Source organism: Parasteatoda tepidariorum, chromosome 3 (assembly GCF_982258835.1).
Source record: "Parasteatoda tepidariorum strain Cologne lab strain chromosome 3, Ptep-v5.0, whole genome shotgun sequence".
NCBI lineage: Eukaryota > Metazoa > Arthropoda > Arachnida > Araneae > Theridiidae > Parasteatoda > Parasteatoda tepidariorum.
This window is the reverse complement of record NC_141757.1, coordinates 74,038,532-74,052,895: the sequence shown is the minus strand read 5'-3', so window position 1 is coordinate 74,052,895 and position 14,364 is coordinate 74,038,532. Positions and strand designations below refer to the sequence as shown.

General features: G+C 26.0%; 1 protein-coding gene across 7 annotated transcripts in view; it reads right to left on the bottom strand.

Moving 5' to 3' along the window:
* The window catches only part of LOC107436690 (uncharacterized), a 111,250-nt gene extending 99,059 nt beyond the window's left edge, over nucleotides 1-12,191 (bottom strand). For 4 of the 7 annotated variants that reach the window (XM_071181435.2, XM_071181437.2, XM_043045194.3 and 1 more), the window contains exon 1: nucleotides 11,830-12,191. In XM_071181435.2, coding sequence (XP_071037536.2) covers nucleotides 11,830-11,857 — 28 coding nt within the window. In that variant the 5' untranslated portion in view covers nucleotides 11,858-12,191. Of the gene's footprint in view, nucleotides 1-9,725; nucleotides 9,791-11,829 lie in introns of those variants that run through there. The other 3 variants (XM_071181446.2, XM_071181441.2, XM_087159606.1) reach the window with 3 other exon arrangements.
* Between the last annotated feature and the right edge of the window lie 2,173 nt (nucleotides 12,192-14,364).

Below are 14,364 nucleotides of genomic sequence, written 5' to 3'. Positions count from 1 at the left end.
AATTTTGAGTACTCATTAAAAAAAAAAACTATTAAACAGAGAAGAAATTTTGGTAAAATTACCGTACTGTATGCTAAGGACATTTCTGGTAAATAAAACCATAATTCTGTTAGGAAAAAATATATATATAGTATTGAAATCATTCAATCGGTATTCCGTTCATATGGTAACGATTTCCCAGAAATTCCGGTTTTTAAAATTATAGTTCTTATTAAATCACATTTATTATTTTATTATAAAATCGACACTCTATATAACGACTTCTCTTGTCCAAGTGGAAATTAATGTTCTAACGAGAAATCTATATCGTGAGTGCACAAAAATACTATAAATATTTACCCTTCGCGAAAAAATACTAGGCTAATTTTGACAAAACATTGCTGTAATTTATCTACGTTAAAGTACCATTTAAAATAATACAATTGAAATCTTTGAAAACGTTTCGTACATTTGTGAAAAGAAATTTGCAAAGGTTGAATGTATCCTTTTAACTTAATGAATGTATAAGGAACATCATATAAATTTCGGCAAAATGAAATACAATTTTAATTATCAATATGAAATAATACGTATTTCTTAAATTTTGTCACTATACACTATAAAAATTCCTGATCAAATTACTGTAAAAAATACCGACACTCACGGTGGCGGTACTTTTTTCCGTCAAATCCAATTTTGTGAAACAAGTTACGGAACAAGAAATTTGACACACAGTAATTTTTACAGTAATAATTACCGTAAAATCACTGAATCACTTTAATTAAATAAATATTACTGTAAAAGTTACGGTATAATATTTTGCCGTAAAAATGGATTTTCCGGTGAAATGGATTTTACGGATGATGCACCCCAAGTGCCGGTATTTCGTATCGTAATTTGATCCAAAATTTTTAACAGTGTAAATCCCGATCACCAAGAATAAGAATTTTGGGAGTTGTGTAATTCAAAACAAAATTCAAAACGCTTCATATTTAATGTGCAAAAACAGTAAAATGGTAGTTTGAGTAGTAGTTAGCTTTGCTTATTATCTTTAACTTTGCTTGCCGTAAAATCTAAATATCGTAAAATCCATTTTTAACACAGATTTAATTAGAGTGATTCTGTAATTTTATGGTAATTATAAATGAAAAATTTCAGCACATCAGATTTTTTGCTCCGTATCATGTTCCGGTAAAAATGGATTTTACGGTTAAGTGTACGGGCACCCTGAGTGCCGGAACTTTTCACCGGAATTTTTTACTGACTAGCGGTCGCTGTAATAGAGCATCATACTAAATAGCGTACACTATTTCCTTGCTACTTTAATACATTTTCTAAAATACTATACACTGCACTTTTATCAAAAATTAACACTTATAACGAGCTAATTACGTTTTTTTTTTCATTTCTTCCTTTTTTAATATTTTTTTAATGTTATAATTTTTCTTCATTACGCAAGATAATTTACGGTTTACATTAAATTTAACGCTTATAGAATATTGGCATTCCATTTCATAATTAAATTGGCATTTCATTTCATATATTTAAACTTATTTGATTTATGAGCCACGTTTGCTTTCTGATTGAATGCAAATAGAAACATTCAAACGAAATTATAGTAATTTGATAAATTCTACACGAATATAATTATTCTGAAACAGTTTAGTTATCAGCATTTTGTGACTGACGTGAATATATTATCCTAATTGATATTTTCAGCAGCAAATAATCTTCTTTTACACAACGATCTTTCTGATGTTCGAAGTAGTTACTAAGTAAAAAGAAACGCTAACAAAAAACTGTGTCATTAATTCTTAATTTGTAATAGCACGCAATCGTGAGAATGAGAAACAATAATAATAAAGTCACACGTTACGCATGGATATTAATAAATTTCGTTTCTGTTAAACATTTAATTTGGGAAATAACTAAGAAACTGACGGTATCTTAAGGTGATAAAAGTATAGCACAAAAATTATTTTCTAATTTTGATTAAATATTTAATAAAAGATATTTTAATGACGTTAGAGACGTTGTGACTCGGGGATTAGAGCGCTCGCCTCACGAACAAGTAGGCCGGATTCGAATCCCAGCAATGGCTGGTACTACCACAAATGAGTATAAAAAATGAGTTTTAAAGACAACAAAATTTTATCCAAAACTAAATTAAAACATGTTATAAAACTAAACAGGAATGAATATAAACTCTATATGGGCAGCGAATTCATAAACAACAATTTAATATTTAAACTTAATATAAAACTTATGTTTAAATATTTGAAAGAGCGGAGCTAAGCTTTATATTGACATAAATAAAAATCCTTGAAATATATTTTAATCGGATCAAGTATTTAAAGCGGCTATAAAAAGATGTGGATGTGTCAGATTTTCTTTTAAGTTAAGTAAAACTCTTCAAAGTATAATTACAAAATTTTTAAGTCACGTTATAGTGGTATTAATAACCAGCTGATTGTGTTTTCATAGAGATTCGCATGCTTTTTTTATAAAAAATAAAAATTCATTCAAATAACTTTAATTTTAACGGCCTCTCTGACGTTTTTTTATTTTTTTTAAGAAAATGCAGCATTTTATTTAAGTTACATTAAAATTTTTTTAGAATTATAATCATTTAATTATCAAGTGTATTTTCCAAAACGTTTTTGAAACTATCTCTTAAAAAGTTATCAATTTTTAAAGGGTTGTTTTTGGATAAATTTAATACATGCAATCTCATTAAAGCACATAAAATTAGTAAGCTCAAGCAATTGTTTTTAAATACTCATTGTATTTTCTTAATTTTTAAAATGCAATACTTTTAACGGTAAAATATATTTTTACTGGAAGATGTTACAGATCGAAAAATCCGATATACCATGATTTTCACAGTAATAATTATCGTAATATCACTGAATACCGCTAATTAAAGAAATATTTCTGCAAAAGTTACGGTTTAATATTTAATGGAAAAAATAAATTTTACGGTAAATTAAATTTTACGGTAATAGGGTTTTTTACAGATGATGCACCCAAAGTGCCGGTACTTTATTGTGTAATTTGATGCGAAATTTTTTACAGTGTATACAAGAACGTGGTGAGCTTATATTCATTCGCTAATAAGCAAAATCACGTTGATTAAAATGGTGTATTTAAGCAACACAAACACAATAAAATTAATAATAATAAAGAAATCAATAATACTATATTAAGGAAAGTTTGGGTTTAAGGACTATTTGCAAAATTCTTTCTGAAACTCATCTTTATTTTCATCAATCCAATTGAGTACCCCATTTAGTCACCTACTTTTACATTTTTAACATATTAGTACATTGTCCACAGTACTGTAAAATATTCCGTATCAAATTACGGTAAAAAGTACTTGCACCCTGAGTGCAGCATCCGTAAAATTCTGACATACCAAAATTCCAGTTTTACTGAAAAATTTTATACCGCAATTTTTATAGCATTATATATTTAATTACGGTGATTCAGTGATTTTACGCTAATCATTTTTGTAAAAATAATGGTATATCCGATTTTTTGTTCGATATAACTTTATGGTAAAAATCAATTGTACGGTAAAAAGTACAGCCATCCTTAGTGCCGATACTTTTTACTGTAATTTGATTCGGAATTTTTTGCAGTGTGCCTTACGAATTCGAAAGGTGACCTCTTTACCAATAATGACGCTATTAAAAATATCTGGTTTAGTTTCTAACCTACATGGCTAAGCATTTACAAACCTTAAATTACCACATAAAAGAATGACTTATAGGTATAAATAAATCAATTTAAACAAAACGTTTGTCAATTTAAAATAAACATATCAACAAATTGCTTTAATATTAAAAAATATATATAGAAAACTCAATTTTAATAAAAATTTATTTTCACAAGTAAATGGTATAAAACTGAAGAAGACATAAAACTACAAAACTGTCAAATAACTCAGAGGAATGCATTGTATTTTAAAGATTTCAAGTAAACTTTTATGCTTAGCATCTTTTTTTCTAATACAAAGGTGACTCAAATGTGATTATTAGCCACTATTAGGTGTCAAATATGAGTTGCAGGTTCATTGTTTTCAGTCGTAAATAAGTATTTCATCTAAAAAATGGCTTCAGCTGCTGTTTAAGGAAATACGTTTTCAAAAGATAGCATACTTTAAATTGAAATTACTTAAAATAAAGTAGTACAAATAGATATAACAATTTTTAATTAGAGTCAATCATAAACTTAAAAATGAACTTGAAGTTTTAAAATACCTATATGCCTAAAATACATTCATCGATGTAAAATCATACAACATATGTTAAAAGTGCCTTTTGAGTTTTAAAGATGTAATTACTGTATTGAAAATATTTACTGAGTTCCAAAGGAATATATTCTATATTAATTCTATTCCATAAAATAATATGTATATGAAAAGTAATATTCTTAACATACAATAATACAATCGTAACATGTAATATATTCTTAATTTTATGTAAGCATATTACATATTAAAAATCAAATTCAGATTTCAAGATTCATACCCTACACTGTGAAACAATTCCGTATCAAATTACAGTATAAAGTACCGACGCTTTATGCTCATCATCCGTAAATCTATTTCAGCGCAAAATTCATTTTTACCGTAATTTTCACAGTAATATTTATTTAGTTAGAATTTAGTAATTTCACTGTACTTATTGCTTTAAAAAATAACTGTACATATAATTATTTGTTCCGGAACATGCTGCGGTAAAAATGGAATTTACGGTATAAAGTACCGGCAACCGGAGTACCGGTAACTTTTTCCGTAATTTAATCCGGAACTTTTCAGAGTGTTTGTTGAAAACACACTTTTAGTTTTAAAGAAACATATGAGTTAAAAATTTATTTTTTATTTTAAAAGGGATTTGTTAATAATGCATATTTAATTTTAAATACGTACGGATCAGGTGAAATTATTATAATAATTTAGTTTTCTCAGTAATTTAATGATAATAGGCAAAAAGAAAACATTTTTTAAACATGTTGTAGAAACATTTCTCTGACGATTGACCATTTTAGTGTTCTGCGCTATTTATATATACCACGTTGATTATACATACTTTTATTTATAACGTACTCTTTACATATTTATACAGCAAATTAGTGCAAGAGTAAATCCTCAAACATTATTTACATTTACAACAAAATTATACTTAACAAGCCTTATTCATTATTTTACAGACTCGATTGAAAAAAATTTCTAAACCTTAAATTGTACAAACATTCTTATAAAATACTAGTGCAGACATTCTGGTTCTATTATAAAATTACAAATATTCTCTGAACAACCACACAAACCCTTTAAAAATTATACAGGATTATTCATAATTCCCTCCGGGTTTCGAAGAGTTATAGTAAAAAAACGAAGACGAATATGGCAAAAAAGAACATGGGAAATTATTCCGAAAGTATTCAAGTTTTAATTTAAGCAGTTGCCGGTAGATGGCAGTAACATGTACCACTGAAGTCAGTTATAGTAAACATAAGGTTGTAGTAAACGAAGGGAATTATGAATAACCCTGTACATGGCTACCGAAAAATTAAAATTTTCTAAAAAATGTCATTGCAAACTTGAAATTGGAGAAAAGATCAGTACCATATGACTGATTCCTAACAACACCTTTTATAAAGTTTCAAATAAACTTTTAGTCTACATTGGAAATAAAATACATACATCATAAGTTGAAAATGCATTCTTTGTTGAATAAAAAATTGCTAAAAAATACTTTTTTAATATTAATTATTCATATAATATTTCGTAATGAAATGTATCCAAACAAATTATATACTAAAAACTTTCTTTAATGAAATCTCTATAGCAATCTCATTACACTGCTAGAGTTTCCGCTCTAAAATTATGGCTAAATAACCGGCAGCAGCCTGTTCATCCAATTAACCGTAAAGTTTACAGTAAAGAGGATTTTTTTACGGTTACGATTTTGAAACCGTTTACAACTAGTATAGTTATGAAGCCATGAATACAAAACTAAATGGTTTTTGTAAAACTAGTATGATTTCAAAACCATTAATAAAGAAATGAACTGGACATTGGAGCTAAGAGGTTAGGTAATGAGCATTGGAGATTGCAGGATACTAGAAATGTGTTGAAGAGAATAGAGGGAACATTGTGTTGTCAACGCTGGGACTCAAACCTCCATTCTGTTGGCCATGAGACTGACAGATTAGCCCTCTCGGCTATAATATCTACGCAGCTGCGAGGAGCTAGGCGGCTTCATTAGGTGGACTTAGTTGATACGATAAAATTCTGATTGTTTAACCGTCTTAGGTGAAAGCAGTTAATAAACGGTTTTTCTCACAGTTAAAAGTTAGAATACCATCTTATTTATGGTTATTTGACAGTTTTGTTTGAATGTGGCGAAATAACAATAAAAGAAATTGTTGTTTAACCATTTTTTTCGAGAAATTTCTAACAGCGTAGTTGTGTTGCCCTTAAAATCAACTTCGTGAAATTAAGTCTGTTATTCTAATAAATGACTTTGCAAAATCAAATCGCATGCTTAAATAACTTCAATGCATTAAGATGTTCGGTCAATAAAAGTCAAGGTAGATATATAAATATCATATTAATTGTTATATTGATCATGTAGTTGAAATATGCTTTATTATTATTAATAAATATCAATAATAGCAATGCCAAATAGTATTTGGTCAATTTTGCAATATTTCTAAATTTTACGAACGAATCAGAATATTTTAATGACTTTATGACGTAGATAATAATCAAATTTATTTAATTAACCAAATTAATTGAAATATATATTTAAATTAAATCAAAAGCAACAACTAGCCTTACTACTTACTACTGTTAGCCTCATTGATTTTATATATGTTTTATAAATACCACATACTCAACATATCTATGTTTCAGCACATACATCCAGTTTTCCAGATTTTTACCCTGTTTACTGTTCTTCTTTCACTAATAGATTACTTTTTCAAAAAATAGCAGCAATTTTGATTTTTTATTTCTTTGATTTTTAAAGTAAAAGAATTCCCAATCATATTTAAAATGTACCTTCACTATGCATTTTTTGGAAATAATCATTTAAAAAAATACTGCTGCGTTTTATTTAAATTAAAATAAATATTTTTGAATTCTTTCATATTGTTTAAGATTTTTGTTCTGGTTTCAAAATACAATAACAGAATTTTTTCACCTTTCCTACAGCATCTGTACCAAACGTATATTTTGATGTTTTCTTAACTTAGCTATTCTACTAGTAGAATAATTTGATACCTAAGGTCTGCAATAATGCAAAAAGAAAACATTTCTGCCAAAATTAATGTACTTTATCGTAATGACACTTTTGTTAAAAGAAAACTACATTTTAGGTTTAAAAAATATATATATGATATTTAAATCCTTATTTGGTATTTTTTCTGTTCATATGGTAACGGTTCAACGGAAATTATGTTTCCTAAACTTATAGATCTTATTACAATATATTTAATAAAAAATACAAAAAACTGAAAAGTAAATTCACCCGAATAAATTGGGGTTTTTTTGCCATGCCCTAACGTAAAAATATAAAATTACCAATTTTACCACATTTGCCAAATTTTATCCCAGATTATAAAAAAATATTTTATTGTTAATTTTAGCAAAATCATAACCAATCATAAAATTACCCAATCTTTGGTGTTCGCAAAAAGCGAGAAACACTGTAAATTTTACCATATTCTAGTAATTTTGACCACATTTTTTCTTATTGTATGTTGAATATTACTCAAAAAAGCCAATAATTAAAATTTAGAAAATGCTAGAAAAATCTTGACATTTTAATAAAATTTGTGTTTCTCCTTATTTTAAAATATTGATTTTTCCTAAAATTAGGAATAGGCATTTGAATCATTAATAAAATCTAGTATTTGATTTGGTTTTGCAAAATTTAAGAGATACAGTTTATATACTATCTTCACAAAGTTTTATGCTTAAAGATTAACAGCCATATAATTACCTAAACAGTTGTAGCAACATTTAATAACTATACTATTTGAAACTGCATTTATTTACTTAAAAATTGAAACATTATGCCTTTTTTTTTAAAGTAACTGAAATTGACAGGAAAATTATTTACACAGTAAGAAATTTCAATGCACCTACAATTTTCATAAAAATAATAACTTATACTAAATTATAGTAACTGCATAATATCATACTATTTCCCTGCTTTAAACAAATCATGAAAACTTCTTCAGTCTTTTATAAGCATTTATATGCAGATAAAAGAAACAAATTTATTTCATCTTTCATGGGACCATTGTTTTGCGCTAAAGCTTCCTTGAAGTATTCAGCTGCATTTTAAATTATTCACAAGATGTTGTAAAAGAGGTGTTGCAAGATGTTAAATAGGTGTCACAAGGTATTGCAAGATGTTAAAAGAAAGTGTTGTACACACTTAGTAAAAGTCATTTATTGTTATCAAATACATGCATATCTTGGTAAAAAGTTTTGATTTGTTGTATTGTTTACATATCAATAGCATTAAGTGTGTCAACAAAAGAATAATAATTCAATAAAAAAAAAAGCCTACTTTATGTTTTAAATTATCATTCCATGCGCAGGGAAGAGCTGTTTTTGCACAAAAGGTACCGACTATGTTTCAAAAATATCTTTTAAATATTGATACATATTTCATCAAATTAAGAATTTAAACACTACCTTAAATTTTTATATTGAAAACTATTCAGAAAGAAAACCTTTGATTTATTCGAAAGTTTTTTTGATAAAATTCTATCATATGAAACACAATTCTATGACATATAGTGAAGTTAAAATCATAATTCAAATTCGTAAATCAGAAATAAAAATTAATAGTACAAATTAAAAGCTTTAAAATAGGATAAAAAAAATTTGTGAAGTGTTTAATTAATATATCATTGTAAAAGTATCGATATTTTAAAAATTATCTAGAAAGAGACTCAAGATACGTCAATTCAAATAAATGTTTAAGTATTTAAGCACTTTCTAGAATGGAGTATTCATATCTGAAGGAAATGTCACCAGTTTTTTTTCTCTTAGTTAGGAAATATGCATTTTTAAAAGTAGATATTTTAATAAAATTACTTTATATATATTATTGAATTTCGACCAAGCGATGTTGTGTAGACATTTTGTGTTTATAGTAATTTCAAACATATTCAAAGAATTTTCAAATGATCCGGGAAAAAAATTAACATTTTTTTAAATGCAGAAGAAATGCGAACAAAAAATAAAAAAAGAAACGTCATATTTTTTTATTTGATGTTAGAAAGTATATGCATTTAAAATATAAAAGGAATAAGCTTGTGGCATTTTTCGTACATTATAACTGTATTCTTACATTAAATTTCAAAGCTTTAACAACTAAACTTATATTTTAACATAAGTATTTAACACTCTTTTTAATCTTCTATAAATTTTAAATAAATATGTAAATCTTTTAAAATAAAGCATTTCCCCAACAACACACAATAAGTATGTTAAACTTTTAATCATCTCTAATTTGAACATCCTCATTAATTTATTTCAGTTCACTGTATTATTCATTTATTTTGATTATAATATTTATATTGTTTCTTTTTAACGCAAATTTTATTGAATTTTCTAATGACAAACAAAGAAATTTTGAAAAAAATATTTGTTTAGATAATATGCGTTATAACCATAATTATATCAATGATTTACAATCAGAAAATAAATGTAAACTTACCATTTACTATACAAATACAGCTTAATACAGCGAAATTGCATGGAAATCATATATCTAAATTCTAATGACTAAAATTTCGATCGTAAACTGACGTCAATTGTAAACTGATGTCATTATTTCCATCTACATTGTCATTAATTGATTTTAGTACATTATTTTCTTTAAAAAAGAGAAAGAAAAAAACGCTATTTCTTCCAAAACAAAGATAATAATATGTTTTGTTTCTAAGTTTTTTTTAACAAAAATTACTTCACTCTTCAAATTTATTATAATAAAGTTTCCACACTTCTTCTATGACTTTATACCCATGTTATTAAATATGAACGTATTAAAAAATAATATCTACTTTTAATATTCAATTTAAAATATTCCAGACTTAATTAAAAGTATTTAAATTTAATTTACTAATTAAAATTAGCTAATAAATAGCATTATAATTTTGGATATTTTTTTTTGGAATTATGTATCTTGGTGGTCAGTTATTAACTATTCATAATTGTACATCTTTTACTCGTGTTCTTTTTATTAAGAAGAAACTTTTTCATATCATCAGATGAAAATAATATTTTCATGCTATTTCATACTATTGAGCACATTCTACTCATGAGAAAGCTAATCGATTCAATACTACTTGAAAAATAATGAGATAACTATTTTGAAAAAGTTGCCGTTAGTGTTTCTAATTCTAATGCTAAAGTAAAAAGCGATAGATGCATAATGACTAAAAGTTTTTTTTGTGTGTGTGTAACAAAATTGAATACATTATTACGGAAATAAAAAAATTACCCTATGCATCAATTACAAATATCATTTTTACAAAAATATACCTTATTAGCGTAAATTAATAATAAAACAGTTAAAGAAATGCAATCCAATTAATCACACTGGTCAGAAGTATTCAACAAAACTTAATTCTAAAACTGCCGATTCAGTAGCTATTTTCGATTACAAGTATTATTTGTTTACGAGATATAATAGAAAAATCATTAAATGTTAAATTACTACCAATATGAATATTTTATATAATGACATATCATGCCAATTTAGCATAACTTAAAATTTCTCTTCTTTTTAATATAAATTTTTTCTCTTTCACTTTTCTTCCCTTTAATTTAATAATTTTTTCATTTTAATTCTAAAATAAAATAATACCTAACATTCATATTAATTGAGAATAAGTTATCTTTTGAATTATAATAAATATTAGGTTAAGTTTATTTATCGTTAGATGGTTTATTATATAAAATGTACTTTAGAATTTTTTCTCTATTTGATTCTATAGCACCTTTATTGTAATCATATTTATAATGGCAGCATTTGTGCCCCTTATTTCTCATTGCTATTAAACTTTCATGAGAAAAAAACACGATTATTTACTTAACGACTATACTTTGACTATAATAACACTATAAATCTCTTAATTTTCCATACTCATAAAAAAAAAAATTTAACTCGAAAACAAAACAATTAATTACAAGACAAGAGTTATATTTAAAAATAAAATAAAAAATAGATAATCAATGAAGAAACTATCTACTTTATAAACCTAATGAGAAATTAGCATTCTTTGTCGTCAATACCGATTGATTAATAATCAAAATTTACGTATGGTTTTTTGCATGGTTCATATTAATATAGTTTTATTTATACATTTATATTTCATAATTTAGTTTGTGCTTAAATCTTCGTATTAAATTACTCACACAATAGTTTTTTTACCCTCGTAGGCTTTATATTAAAGTACAACATTTATATGAGACAAATATACAGATTTTTATTTATTGACAATACTTTCAATATAATAACTAAATAAATGCCTTTTAGTTTCTGGCATTATAAAAAGTTTTAAATCCAAAAAAGAAGTATAATATAGACTAAAAGATGGGCTTTAGAAATTGCTTTCAGTAATCAAAGAAGAAACTAACTTCTTTTTAAACTTAGTGAGAAATCAGCATCCTTTCTCTCCTATACCAATAAATCCCATCTTCTAAGAAAAGATAAGGAAGATGAAAAGGGATGGATAAGCGAAAGAGGACGGATGGATGAAGAAAGAAGTATAAAGAAAACGAAGAGAGGGGGAAAAAAAGGAAATTCCACTACTTACCAATCATCTTTGAATTGCTACTTCTCATGCTTTACTCCAGAGGCGATTTAGAGAGACGATTTAATCCCAACTAATTCAAAACACTGAGCATCGCATCGCGCATCACTTTTTAAACACAACACAGCGAATATGACCGCACATCCCGCACTTTGTGAATGAAGATAAAACTCGCCGGCAAGTGAAAAAAAAATCGTTGGAATTGATTTGTTCCTCGACACGAGTTGACTCAGGAGGACAAGATAATATTTCCTTTAGACTCTGACACGGTAGAAACAACACTCGCCGGCGTCGATTTAAAAGCTATATTCACAGCCGACGCGATCACGTCGATATACTCATTTGCACTCTCATCTTTTAATCGTAGTTCCGGTTTTGTGCGGAAGATGGCGCTAATATTGTCAAATTCACATATCCAGTCATTTATGATCGAGTTAAAAAGTAAAAATGTTAATTTCGCGTTAAAGGTTAAAGTAGCAATAAATAATTGAATCTTAAAGCTTCAATCAAGGTTTATTCTGGTTCGGATATGAATTTTTATTACTACCGCAGGTATTTCCTGTAGTTTAGAATGGTTGAGTCCCATAAAATCAATAGAAACGTCGGTTTGTATCAATGGAGGAACAGTATCTAATAACATTGATGCCAGCTTATACTATAAATTTGTTTGTTGATTGTTATTATAGTATTTTAATTTTTTTTTATTAAACTATTTTTAATGAAGTGTTAGTTATTTAGTTTTAGTTTTGACTAAAATATTTAGGCAAATTAGTTTAAAAGAAAACCGAGACCAGAAAATAGCTACTGTATTTCGCATTTAGAAAAAAATGAAATCTCTTACCTTTTTTTTCTCAGTAAAAGAATCGTCTGCTCAAATTAAAACAATCGTATGCGAACATTGAAATTTTATTTTGAAAAGAACTTTATTTTACAGCAAATCACGAATAATTTTTTTATTTAATTATCTAGTAATGAAATGTTTGGTAGCTAAAATATATGGCACAAATTAAGGTAAAAATTTTAAAATAAAAGAAAGAAATATACATTCTTTTATATTTTCAAAACAGAAAATACTCTTTTTTTTGTAAATTAAGTTAATTGTCTGCTCAAAAAATATTTAAATTTTAAAAAAATATATGTTAAACGAAAACTATTTTCAATTTCAAAAGAAATATGAATTTAAATAACATTCGTAATCAACAATAATCTCTAAACACTTAACAAAAACTAAAAAGTACTCTAATTTGTATTTTAGAAGACTTTGGAATGAGATTTATTCTTTTGTATAAATTTTTTCATTCATATTTAATTTTAGCAAGTAATTATTTAATTTAATGTGGCATTATTTAAGAAATATCATGTAATTTTTCATAACTAACTAGTAAAAGCATACAATAAAAATAAAAATAATTACTTAACGAGCTAAAAATTGCAAACGAAAGGAATAACGGAACATTTAATAAGAAATGTTATTTAATATTTTTGAAATTTCCGCAGCATCCGCTAAAACTATTTTCGCTTGCTGAACAATAGTAAATTTCTATTGCCTTCGATAGAAAATATTTAAAAATAATGCTTTAATTAATCATTAATATTTCATAGCACAAAGAATAATATAATGAATATATAGAGCAGTATATGAACGCAAATGAATAGCTTATCCTCTCTCTCTTCTAAAATTTTTCAAAGACAAGTTATCGTATCATATTTTTCTGCATAGAGACTTAACTATATGAAAAATTATAAATTGTCCATTTATGCAAGTATCCAGCAAATTAAGGGAAATATCAGTGGTAAAATCACTTGGAATTCGATTTTCAATTTCATTGAAAATATAAAACAAATGACTTTCAACATCATTAGCACTTGAATTGAATTCAAGGTGCATGCCATCACGAAGAAAAATATTCTGGTGAAATAATAGTAGTGTATAAAAATGACATTTCTGGTTATAAAATTAATAATAATAATAATTTGGGTTAATAGAACAAATATACGGTATTTAAACCATTCATTTGGTAATTTTTCCGTTTTCTGATTTTCAAAATTATAGTTCTTAATGCCACGCATTTAGTAAAAAATAAAAAATTGAAAAATAAATTTAACAGAAAAAGTGGATAAATAAATATAACCGAATAGTAAAATTTACAAATTTTACCACATTTTCTGAAGTTTATCACATATTATAAAACCATATTTTATTGTTAATTTTACTAAAACGCTTCCAAAGAAATTACCAAGCTTTTCGGTGTTCTCATAGAAACAAAAATACGGTAAATTTTGCTATAATTTACTGATAGTTTTGACCGTAATTTTTTTAAGTGCTTAATAATACTAATGAAGTGATTAAAAATAAATAAATGAAACTATAAGGGGAAATAAATCAAGGAATAAATTTATGTATTCAAATAATACTATCTAAACGTTCAGTTCCAGCCAACTATAACAATTTTCAAAAGCAATTTTTAAAGCAAAAACATGTTACAATTTTATCAAAAATAAGAAAGTATTCGAATTATCTTAATTTTATCAATCATA